General features: G+C 36.2%; 1 protein-coding gene across 1 annotated transcript; it reads left to right on the forward strand.

The window, feature by feature from the left end:
• Positions 1-4,433: 4,433 nt before the first annotated feature.
• Positions 4,434-12,459, forward strand: tbxtb (T-box transcription factor Tb). Its single transcript, XM_084391916.1, has 8 exons — positions 4,434-4,645; positions 5,059-5,323; positions 5,416-5,550; positions 5,659-5,720; positions 6,180-6,241; positions 7,319-7,495; positions 10,600-10,729; positions 11,713-12,459. Exons 1-8 carry the CDS (start codon positions 4,440-4,442, stop codon positions 11,981-11,983), a joined length of 1,308 nt encoding a protein of 435 aa, XP_084248042.1. The 5' UTR covers positions 4,434-4,439; the 3' UTR covers positions 11,984-12,459.
• Positions 12,460-13,152: the final 693 nt, after the last annotated feature.

Genomic DNA, 13,152 nt, shown 5'->3' on the forward strand with positions numbered 1-13,152 from the left:
TAACCCGGACACCAACGTCACTTCACTGAGTTGAGAAAAGCACGTAAAAGTCCTGACAGAAAGCGATGCATAAGGATGTAGTGTAACAACGAATTATAATTTTTTCGGAAGTGTTGACAACTTAGTGTTAAATAATAATTGTTATAAACTGGTACTACCAACAAAATATTAGTGCATTCCTGGAACTGGGCGTGCAAAAAAATGTTTCCCTTTTCTCCCATACAATTAGGCCTACTTCTAAAGCATCACACAAAGCACTCACTCACTCACTCACCAGCAGGTGGCAGTAATGGCAAATTGTATGAAAATACCAGCCCATTTCACCTGTCAAATCTCTCCAGTACCACTCAAAACAATCACTTCAACAGCAACTCAGTGTTTTCACTCACCAACAGGTGACAACAAAGGCTAATTGTATTAAAATAAGAGCCAGTTTCAACAGTCAAACAGATCCAGAATACAATAGCAACACACAGTGATTTCAGCCAATCAATTCATGATCTATTTATTGTTTATGTTTTGGATAAAATAATGCAATGTGTAATGCAGGGTCCCTTTTATACGCATGGGCGCTCACACTTGCTTCAGACACTGGGTTCCATGGAATTTATTTGAAATACATTTTGCCCGGTAAAAAAAAAAGAAGCCATATGGGGGATATGTAATTTTGGACTTCTTGTAGTTAGGCATGTAAGTGTAGGCATGTAAAATCAGTTATTACTTCTCATGTAAAGAGTTGAATGTGATCTAATGTCACTCTCACTTTGGTTTACAGGGATTTTACACAATGTTACACCTGTTCTCCACTTACATTACAATGTGCTTGCATATGCATGACTAACAGTCAAGGCTTTACCACTGCAATTGTTGCTGTTGCGTAGAAGCTGTAGACGTGAGGTCCACCTAACATCATTCATTTTGTGACGTGTGCGAATAAGCACCTAAATCAAGTTCAGCTGTCCCAGATGGCTCCCTCGCTCAAATCCTGTCACCTCAGGGTGTGAGACAACACACTGTGTGGCTTGAAAGATTGTGAGGTGCACAGAGTGGCACAGCAACTGAGAGAGATGACACTTGTGCTGTCACCTCTGACATCCCACTGACATCATATAACCCATGGAAGTGATGAATAATCACCAATGAAGGAATACACACAACAACAAAAAAACAGTTCCTATTTATGTTGAATGAACATTACAGGAAGAAACTGAGACACACTAATCAAGAAGAACTGCGGCAACATCTCCAAGATGCCTGAAGAAACTTACTAGCAAAGCTTCCTGAAAAACTATGTGCAAGTGTACCGAGGACAAATGCTGTTTTAAACGCAAAGGATGGTCACACCAAATATTGATTTGATCTGAACTTTGATTTAGTTAATAGAAGTTAATTGATAATTAAAATCTATTTATGACATTATTATTGAAAGCATCCTGACTTTACACTATTTTTACACAAGTGTCTAAAACTTTTCACAGTACTGCAGCTTTGCAGGTAGGTTTCTTCAAGCGTCTTGGAGACGTTGCCGCAGTTCTTCTGGATTTAGTCTGTCTCAATTTGTAATCACAGACAAACTCGATGATGGTGAGACTGATATTTCCTATTGACACAGTACAGTAAAAGATATAAATAACTGGCTTAAAACTTATTAAACTTATATATAATATATATATATAGCTACTGCATATACTGTATATACTGTATATCCAGTGCATTTTGTCTCCACAGGTCTTCACTCGGGAGTTCAAAGTGCCAAAGTTTTTCACTCTGCAGTCTACCTTCCTGGAAAAAGTCAGCTCCAACTTGCTTTTTGGGGTACCTACATTCACATTTATTTATTTAGAAGACACCCGTCTCCAGGGGGAAATCAATACAATTATAGGGCTATCAGTTAGGTGCACATGTTTGGATTATGTGTCCATGTTTCTCTGTTTTCATCATAACAGAGAACCCATGAGCCACTGATCAAGTCAAAGACTACTGACATTACCCACAAAATGAGATTAATGCACAACCTCTCGCTTTCTCACATGGCTGACACCCAGAGGTGAGAAATGTACACGTTCATCATCTAATTTAAATGAATTAGACATTTGATACTATTATAACTTTTTTTATGTGAGCAGAATCATGGCAAAAAATGGAAAATGGAGATTACAATGCACAGATGGTTTCAGCATCAAAGAATTGGTTAGTCACACAACACAAGCTTTCTCAGCACTATTCACATGAGTGAACTTTTTTATAAAAGGAGTAGGTTAAACAAGATGAAATTTACTCACCATCTTGTTGTTTGGACACATTTTGTTTTCTTTCTTCATGAAACCCAAAAGGAGATTTGAGGCAGATTGTCCAAGCTTTTGTTTTGATCCAATGATATAGTTTTGATGATTTATCGTAACAAATGATAAATAAAAGAGTAGAAAAAGAACATAAAAGTATAATGAAAGTAAAAGTAGTCCATAAGATTAATGCATTATATTCCATGTCTTCTGAAATTCAACAGTACCTTTTTCAAAGACCTTTTTTAGACCCTTAATAGTCACTAATGATCTCGCCCTCTACAAGCCTCTATCAAATCCAATTCACACTTTTGTTCACTTCAAAAATTGTGCTTTTAGATGTGTAAATGGTGACTAAATGTTCATTGTGGGGCACCTATTCCTTTACCTATAATGTGCTTTTATAGTTCACTTATTGCTCAACATCAAAACTTTTTTTTTATTTTGAGGAGATGAAGCATGAATGTTCTCACAACGTCCAAATTCGAAAGACCAGATGCCCTGCAGAGCCTGACCCTATACCTGAGAACCCAGAATCCTTAAGTGAATGTTCAAATGCACATTTCTCACCAAGGTCAGGAACTATATGAATGAAGAGTGTTTAGGAATGTGTCAGTCATTTTCACTTTCAAACTTTGTAATATTTCATTCATGCACGTAGTTTCCAGCCAGCTGGGAAAAGCACAGAGGAATCCCCATCAAGTTGTGCTGGAGATCCTCATTTATCATATACAGATGTGCCTCTATGCTTATCTGACATCTATACTGGTCATGCTGTTGAGGTACTGTATGTATTTTAATCATTTAATATAATGCACTTATTGTGTACATTGTATTTATAAAAAATATAAAAAATAAACTGTATGTAATTACAATAATTAATTGTATCTATAACTACACTGTTGATCTATAACTTCCACAATTAAACCTGACCATGCCACCAAACCTGTCCCTAACTTTAAGTAAACTGCAATTTTACTTTGTTTCAGGTGGGAAACTGTGACGTGAAAATGTGGACAAATTATACATAGACCACTGTGATGATCTGTAAACTTTAATGCTGTTAAGAGAACGGGGAAAATATTACCTGCAAATTATGTAATTGTAATTTTCATTGCATTATTTCATTTACTATGAATTTACTTAATAAATAACAAAATGATCATCTAGATGCCTATACGCTTTACGCACTTTCTGTTATGTTTTAGGCTACTGTTTAAATCATGTCTGGATGAAGGCTAAAATGTCAAGCCTATTTGTTTTGGTATATTTTGGTATTCAGATGCTTTTTAAATAAAAAAATAATTCCAGAACGGTTTTGTTGTTCCAATGAAATGTCAAACATTTTTACCGGAAGTTTTGTCGCCTAGATGACGCTTTCACGCTATTTTATGAACTCCCATTGTCCTGGAACGCGTCGAGTCGGATGGCGTTTCCTCTGCTTTTGACACCTCTGGAGAAAGATTCCCACGGGCTTTAAACTCATAAACATCTACTATAACGTTTCATCAGCACGGCCATGGACTTACACAGCCATTGGGTGTATAATTATTTTATTAATCTTTTACAAATCAGACAGAACTTTTTAAAAAATGATCTAGACTACTCGATCAAATATGTTTTTTTTGTTTTTTTGTTTTTTTTATTTCCCCCAGTGGTATTCAGCAGATAACATAGCCTACATCATATTACAGGCATACATTCAATTTTTAATTAAAAACGAACAATTTATTCCCACAGTTTTAAGTAGGCCTGTGAAGACATAGCCTAGGCTTATATGGCTTAAAAAAAAAAAAAAAAAACTTTTCCAACAATGTAACCCTATAATTTGACCTGCATTGATTTTTTTTAATCAAGTTTTTGTGAGAAAATCGTCAATAGATCCGTTTTTAAATGTGCCGTTGTGACTATAGGCTATGTGTAAATATTTACGCATTTCTTTACACCAGATCTCTGAACCAATGACTGGTCAGAACGCACACATCAAAGCGGAGACCAGCCAATCAGAGCTTTCCTGAGCAAAGCATGAAGAGAGTTTTACCTGGGTAGTATTTAATTGGATGCATCTCTTCTAGTCTTGGGCGTGTTTTGACTGAAGAGCTCGCGCAGTTTTGGCAATTTATTTATTTATCGTGTTGGAGCCGATTGGATAGAAGAATGGCATCTGGGGCTAGTGACTGTCCAGAAAAGAACATCCAGTATCGGGTGGATCATTTATTAACGGCAGTAGAAAATGAACTTCAAGCTGGCAGCGAGAAAGGAGATCCAACAGAAAGGGACCTTAAAGTCAGTTTGGATGAAAATGAACTTTGGCAGAAGTTCAAAGAACTGACGAATGAAATGATAGTGACCAAGAATGGCAGGTAATTTTTTTTAGCCAGAAGAAACATTATTCATATTAGCCTATTGTCGTATTTTAATAAGCAATAGAATTACACTCTAAATCCAAATGTGCAATTGTTACCTAGACCATTATTGAACTGTTGATTAGTTGATTGCCATATTAAATAATATTTATAAAAGTAGTTCATTCAGGTTTTGCCACATTCAATTTTAGGTTTCTATTTTATTTTGTCAGTGTAAAAAATTATTGCCATAGTAGGCTACATAAAATAAAATAAAACCGTTCAAAATAACGTTTTTTCCCCTCCTCATTCTTCTTTTACGCTATTATATATTAATTTTAGCGGAATTAAATTATTTAATTTATTTGAAAGAGAAATCAAATACGATGATGCCTCTAAGTCGAAATGTCTCTGTTCATTGTTGTGATCAGGCGCATGTTCCCAGTGCTAAAGGTGAATGTGTCCGGTCTGGATCCAAACGCCATGTACTCCTTCTTACTGGATTTTGTGGCAGCAGACAATCACAGGTGGAAGTATGTGAACGGTGAATGGGTACCGGGTGGCAAACCCGAGCCACAAGCCCCGAGCTGCGTCTACATCCACCCAGACTCGCCAAACTTCGGTGCGCACTGGATGAAAACCTCAGTCTCCTTCAGTAAAGTCAAACTCACCAACAAATTAAACGGAGGTGGCCAGGTTTGTGGACGTTGTCATGCGAAAACAGTATTGGAAAATACAAAAAGAAGTTTGTATTAAGAAGTTGAAAATATGTCCCATTTTTTTCATAGATTATGCTGAATTCGCTACACAAATATGAGCCACGTATCCACATAGTGCGCGTTGGTGGCCCACAGAGAATGATCACCACTCATTCTTTCTCTGAGACACAATTCATAGCAGTTACTGCCTACCAGAATGAAGAGGTAACGCGTTTTATTTTTCTACAGTGTGATTTTATAAAGCATGTCAACAAATGAACAATGATATTGTGCATAATGACACTGGATGACATCTGCAATTTGCTGTTTTAGGTTACTGCTCTCAAAATTAAATACAATCCATTCGCCAAAGCTTTCCTGGATGCCAAGGAAAGGTATATATATACTTTAATACATGTGTATTGTAAATACATGAGTTGCCATTTTTAACTCCAGTTTTTTTTTATGTTTGAAAGTAATGTTTTGTGTAGACACATACCTGTTGTGGTAAACTGTATGCAATAACAATGTATAAAACACATATTTGCCCTAAAATAATTGTAACAAACTTTGGAATTTCACTTTGGAGGATAGAATTAAATTAAAAATGTCCTAATTTGCAAGGGTTTACAACTGTGTTTTAAACCAACTTACAAATCCAACTAAAGAGAAAACAAGCATTTGTATAATTGTTTTTTTAACTCAGGACTTTCACCATGGACAAATTTCCCATGTAACAATTAGCCCAAATCCTCCTCCATGTGAATATTTTTGAGGACTTGTATTGTAAACTAAGAAACTAGTTTTTGTTAGAACTAAGATGAAATATAAATGTATCTTGTTTTTCCCACCAGAAGTGATCATAAGGACATACTAGACGATGTCAGCGAAAGTCAACAGTCTGGCTATTCTCAATGTAAGAGTATCTCAATAATCATAAATGTCATTCATTTTGGAAAAAGTTATTTCACAATTCTTTATTACAGTTTTTCTCAGTCGCTTTGGTGCATTTCTCACATCACTATTTACATTTGCACAACAGTTAGTTCAACCTCCACAACATTTAGTCATTTGTGCACATCATAGTAGCAGTTTCTCATTCCTTCCAGCAAATTACAAATGCTTTTGGACATGCATCAATTGCTTTCATACAACTCTCTGCTGTTTTATAACATTATCATTTGCTTATGTCATGTCAGTCAAAATTAACTACTTGTGAATGCTGAATAGTCATTCCATATAAAACTAATAGTCCTCATTTCATTGCTTGAGTCATTACATACAAAAATGTTAAACTAGTTGACAAAATCTGTCAAGCAAATTTTTTAATCTTTTTTTTTCCTGAAAAAAGCAAGACCCTTTCTCTTTTTCTGATTGCAAGAGATGATATTCGCTGTGATGTAGATGTAAATTATGTGGCCAGACAGAGAGGAACGTCTGGATGTGCATGAATGATTACAGTACTATATATGTTGTATGTTCAGTTCCAATATGTACTGCAGTATTGTTTACAGTTGTGCACAGCTCTACCCAAAGGGAGTTTATGTTTGTTGTAAATAAGGTGTATTTTTTCTTTTGCACAATGCTGTGAACAAATTAGAATTGCAAGGAGCATATGCAGTAAAATGTGAAACATACATATTCAGTGTCTTGTACTCAGTTACCTCACTAAATACAGTAATGTGTAACTTTACTGTATTTTTCAGATGGCTGTGCAAATAGTACATAGTGCTGTCTTGAGCATTTTCAGGTAGTGTCACCAAGATCTGACTTTTTTGCATTGGAAAACATTTACAGAGTAAAGTGTCATAATGAAAACATGACAAAGCCATTTGACTATCTTGTTCATAAACAGTGGTGTCAGGATTTCAGGACTGAGAAAAACTGTAAATGTGGACTGATCCTGTCCAGTTCATGTTGTGCAGCAGTTATAATAATTTCAGTGAAGTGCAAAATGAATTTCATATTGACTCTGATTTTCTTGTTGGTCTAGTCAGTAGCTGGTTTCTGCCAGCCACAGGGTCTCTCTGTCCTTCTGCAAACCCTCACGCACAGTTTGGCAGCCCGCTGTCTCTATCCTCACCCCATGGCTGTGAACGTTACTCGACTCTGAGAAGTCACCGGTCTACGCCATACCCCAGCCCATATGCCCACCCGACTGCCTCTCCCAGTAAGTTACGCCATATTGCGACATCCATATTGTCCAGCTTCTGCAAAACATACTTCCTGCAAACACAAACATACTTTCTGAAATAGACAATGGGCTAAATTGTGTCTCATATCTCATTCATGCTTCAGCATATTCAAATATGGTTGAATTGGATCATCAAAGACATTGTTTCATAAAGTGAGAATAAATGCATTAAGTATATTTGTGTAGTTTAGCATTTAATTATTGTAGGTTTGCATAGTATTATGAGTTTACTTTTCAATGCTTTTATTCACTACAATAACCATCATGTCCATACAATGCACACAACACATCTGCACCGTACTCACAAATTTCTCTCAACATGGGGACAAGAGAGTTGTCAGTAAATACATGGGAAAACAAAGTAACTTGCATTACTTATTTGAAAAAGTTAATCAGATCTTTTGTAAATGTAAAAGTATTGCATTACTTTACAGTTGCTTGAAAAAAAAAAAAGTAACTTGTTTAAAAAAGTTTACAGTTTTTCTCAGTCGCTTTGGTGCATTTCTCACATCACTATTTACATTTGCACAACAGTTAGTTCAACCTCCACAACATTTATTCATGTGTGCACATCATAGTAGCAGTTTCTCATTCCTTCCAACAAATTGCAAATGCTTTTGGACATGCATCAATTGCTTTCATACAACTCTCTGCTGTTTTAAAACATTATCATTTGCTTATGTCATGTCAGTCAAAATTAACTATACATGTGAATGCTGAATAGTCATTCCATATAAAACTAATAGTCCTCATTTCATTGCTTGAGTCATTACATACAAAAATGTTGAACTAGTTGTCAAAATCTGTCAAGCAAATTTTACACATTTTTTTAAATCTTTTTTTTTTCCTGAAAATGTCTCCTAAATTGAACAATTTCTCTCAGGTGAATCTCAGCTTTCACTGATGAGGAACGTCTGGATGTGCATGAATGATTACAGTACTATGTATGTTGTATGTTCAGTTCCAATATGTACTGCAATATTGTTTACAGTTGTGCACAGCTCTACCCAAAGGGAGTTTATGTTTGTTGTAAAATAAGGGTGTATTTTTTCTTTTGCACAATGCTGTGAACAAATTAGAATTGCAAAGAGCATATGCAGTAAAAATGTGAAACATACATATTCAGTGTCTTGTACTCAGTTACCTCACTACAGTAATGTGTAACTTTACTGTATTTTTCAAATGGCTGTGCAAATAGTATGTAGTGCTGTCTTGAGCATTTTCAGGTAGTGTCACCAAGATCTGACTTTTTTGCATTGGAAAACATTTACAGAGTAAACTGTCAAAATGAAAACATGACAAAGCCATTTGACTATCTTGTTCATAAACAATGGTGTCAGGACTTTTCATTTTGATGACACTGACACTTTCATTGACATGAATACTTGCTTTTGAGGAATGAGCTATCCATTTTGAGCAAGTGACACGCTTTTGCAGGTTATCAACTAGGTTTTGCAGTTTGTACTAATTGTTTTGAGAACTGAATTAACTGTTGTGCAAATGTAAGTAGTGATGTGAGAAATGCACCAAAGCGACTGAGAAAAACTGTAATGCGTTACCCCCCAACATTGGGGTACCCAGATAAAATATTTAATCTTTTGGAATGGTTGGAAATTATGCAAATGTGTAAATAAAGCGAACCTAGCACATTGCGTTCCCAAAATGCATGTTGAACTCACTGTTCATATAGAGATGAAGTTTGTGAGAAGCAGCATATTGTGAACTCTAAGATGCTGAAAACACTGTAAACATGGTAACACTCTTCGCTCTGAAACACGCAGCGCTACAGTCTATATATCGTACTTATTTAATTTGATAATTGAACTAAGCTATATTGCGATATCACTTTTACACAATTTACAAATGTATACAATTTACACCTGTCCCTATTTACTTTACTGAATGGGAACAAGATGTTGGATATTCTGCTGAAGGTTTGGCCTTTAAAGGGTTTGTCCTCCCAAAAATGATCCCATAATTTACTCACCCTCAAGCCATCCCAGGTGCATATGTCTTTCTTCTTTCAGCCAAACACAATCGGAGTTGTATTAAAAAATATCCTGGCTCTTCCAATCTATATAATGGGACTGAATAGTAACTGAGATTTTGAAGCCCAAAAAAGCGCATCCATCCACCATAAAAGTGCTCCACACGGCTCCAGGGGGTTAATAAAGGCCTTCTGAAGCAAAGCGATGCGTTTTTATGAGAAAAATATCCATAATTATAACTTTATAAACTGTAATCACTAGATTCCAGTAACGTCCGTTCGCACGTTCACGAGAGAGTCGAGTGAGAGTAGACGCCGCTCGCAATTCAAACAAACCGGGCTGGGCAACAAACTCAAGCTCCTCCCACATTTCTCTTTAAAAATTCTCATTTTAGACTTCTAATTCGTGACTGGTGTTTTGTTTTGCTCTATCCTCTGCGCTCGTCAATACGTCATGCGTCAGGTCAGAGGTCACTCTTCGGCTAGAACTCGACTCGGCCGTTACTAGAAGATTATAGCTGATAACGTTATAATTATGAATATTTTTCTTACAAAAACGCATCATGTCGCTTCAGAAGGCCTTTATTAACCCTCTGGAGCCGTATGGATTACTTTTATGATGGATGGACGTGCTCTTTTTGGGCTTCAAAATCTCAGTTACTATTCACTCCTAATATAAAGCTTGGAAGCTTATTTTTTTATATAACTCCAATTGTGTTTGGCTGAAAGAAGAAAGTCATATACACCTAGGATGTAGGCTTGAGGGTGAGTGAATTATGAGATAATTTTAATTTTGGGGTGAACTATCCCTTTAATCTTGTTTAATGAGGGTTATAATGAGAATTTCCTTCTTAGCCTGAACTGTTTCCTTTAATGAGCCACTCAAACAAGTTCTACTGACCGCAGAGTGTCTGACATTCCTGCAGCTTTTGTGTTTGAGTTCACCCTCATAAACAGGGGAACTTTGGTGGTGGAATGCTTGAACGCTCAGTCACATCACCTCCAGGTGTAAGAGAGAGATTTCTAAAGCTATTGACCGAGCAGGTTTGAAACTGTTCATGTGACTAGATCCTCTGTGTTGTTTATATTGCAGCTGGTTTCTCTGAAAGCTCAACCTGTCTCTCCATGTTGCCGTCCCATGATAACTGGTCCAGTTTGCAGATGTCCTCCCACTCCGGTGTGCTCCCAATGGGCCACGGCTCTCCCCCAAACTCAAACTCTAGGTGAGAATGAATCACACACTTTCACTACTACTTAATTGCAACCAAGTGGTTTTTGAAGTAATTAACAACACACTACATAACTTCCCTTGCTTCTTCCTTCAGCTCTTAAACATCCACATAGGAAAGTAAAATTACAAACACAATCTCTTTAAAGGGATAGTTCACCCAAAAATGAAAATTAGCCCATGATTTACTCACCCTCAAGTCATCCTAGGTGTATAAGACATTCTTCTTTTAGACGAATACAATCGGAGTTGTATAAAAAAATGTCCTGGCTCTTCCAAGCTTTATAATGGCAGTGAATGGCTGTTTCTGTTTTGAAGTCCATAAAAGTGCATCTATCCATCATAAAAGTGCTCCACACTGCTCCGGGGGGATAATAAAGGCTTTCTGAAGTGAAGCAATGCGTTTGTGTAAGAAAAATATTCATTTTTAACATTACAAAGTAAAATTCTAGCTTCCGGCCATACGCAGTCAACTTGCCCCTAATCCGCAACTTACGAAACTTGTGACATCAGAAGTACGTCATGGCGTAGTGTAAATATCAGCAGTACGTCGCATTACTCGCATAAGTTGCGCTAAGACTTACTGGTAAGTCGAATCCGTATGTTAGTTTGGCCGGAAGCTAGTTATTTTACTTTATAAAGTTTTAAATATGGATTACACAAACGCATTGCTTCACTTCAGAAAGCCTTTATTATCCCCCCGGAGCCGTGTGGATTACTTTTATGATGGATAGATGCACTTTTATGGACTGCCATTATAAAGCTTGGAAGAGATCTCATCTATGTCTCAATATGCACTCAAACATTTTCCAGATTCTTTCAAGACATCATTTGAGTAATGTAACATCATGTATAAACCTTTTCACATTTACAGTTTTTAAAAGCCCTCCCTTGCAGACCTCTGAGTGTTTCCAGTTTGAAAACTGCTAATCTGACCAATAATGTTTTCCTCTTGGTTATTTTGTATCCTGTTTGCAGCCAGTACACCAGCTTGTGGTCTGTAGGGAACTCACCTTTGACCCCAGTGTCTCAGGCTGGAAGTATGGCCAGCAGTCTGGGCTCCCAGTTTCTCCGTGGCTCTGCCAGTCATTACAGCAGCCTGGCTCACCCAGTCACAGCGCCCTCTTCTGGCTCTCAGGTATATGACTCCATGGCAGTGACTGAAGTGCACGAGGCCTCACAATATGACAGCTCAGCCCATGTACGCCTTCCTACAGCCTGGACCCAAGTAACACCACCCTCTTTATAGGAAGTTGACCCTATGGAGTAAATTAAAGCTGTGTACAGCTGAACTATTATTGCTTTTATGCAATAGCTTTTGATGCAAATATATTAGATCAGCTGGTTTCTGTTTTTTTTTTTTTTTGCAGTGGAATTGACTCAAGTTAGCATTATTTGCATGCATTACATACAAAACTAATTTCGAGATTTGTATGCTTTACATTAAAAACTAAAGCCTATTAAGACCTAACCGAAATCTATCTTTCTTTCTTCAAAACTCTAATTGTAAACATGTTTACATTCCTGCTAATTCAGTCAGTTAAAGTCATGTGGGGGTTTTAAATATGCAAGTCATTATTTTAAAGCATATTGTACATAATGCTTATTTATTTTGTCTTCTTATGAAGGATACTATATGTGCACAATTGTGAAGAAAACTTTTGTAAAAATAATTAATGTTTATATTTTTGGATTTGAATTCAGCATAGATAAAAATGTAAATGCTCTTCAGATTGGTTTATTAAACACATTTCTGTCAATTTATTTAACAACCTGATTTTTTTTCTTGCTGCATGTTTAGTGAGTGAAAGACCTGGTTTCACAGACAGGGTTTAGATTAAGCCAGGATTAGGCCTTAGTTCAATTAGGATATTTAGGTAGCTTTTATAGACATGCCTTGAAAAAAAAAAACCTTACTGGTGTGCATCTCGAGATAAACCAATGGCACTGACAGATACGTCACTGCAAGTTGCTTTCAATTAAAACAATTTTAGTCTGGGACTATAGGCTTACGCCTTGTCTGTGAAACCGTGGGCATGTGGTTTAAAGATAAACTTAGTCTAACAGAGTTTGAAGAAAATTGAGATATGAATATTGCTATTGGAACCATATAGAGAGTTTTTACAAGGTACAATTTATGTAAATTGATAAAAGAAACATGAATACTTTTTAAGACCACCTATTTTCCACTGTACATATGGCAATATATATATATAATTTGTTTTTAATCTTTGTTACTGGAGCTATTTTATGTCAAATATAGAACAAATAGAAAACAATTATAATGCATGTATAAATGCATACAATAGATGGTTAAAGCTTTTAAGTCCACATCAATATAGTCAATTGTGTCAATTAAAAAATATTAAATCTATCTTCATAAATAATATTATTTAAAACATTTCACAGACATCTTGT

The sequence above is a fragment of the Rutilus rutilus genome (assembly GCF_951802725.1).
Source record: "Rutilus rutilus genome assembly, chromosome: 20".
NCBI classification, from domain to species: Eukaryota; Metazoa; Chordata; class Actinopteri; order Cypriniformes; family Leuciscidae; genus Rutilus; species Rutilus rutilus.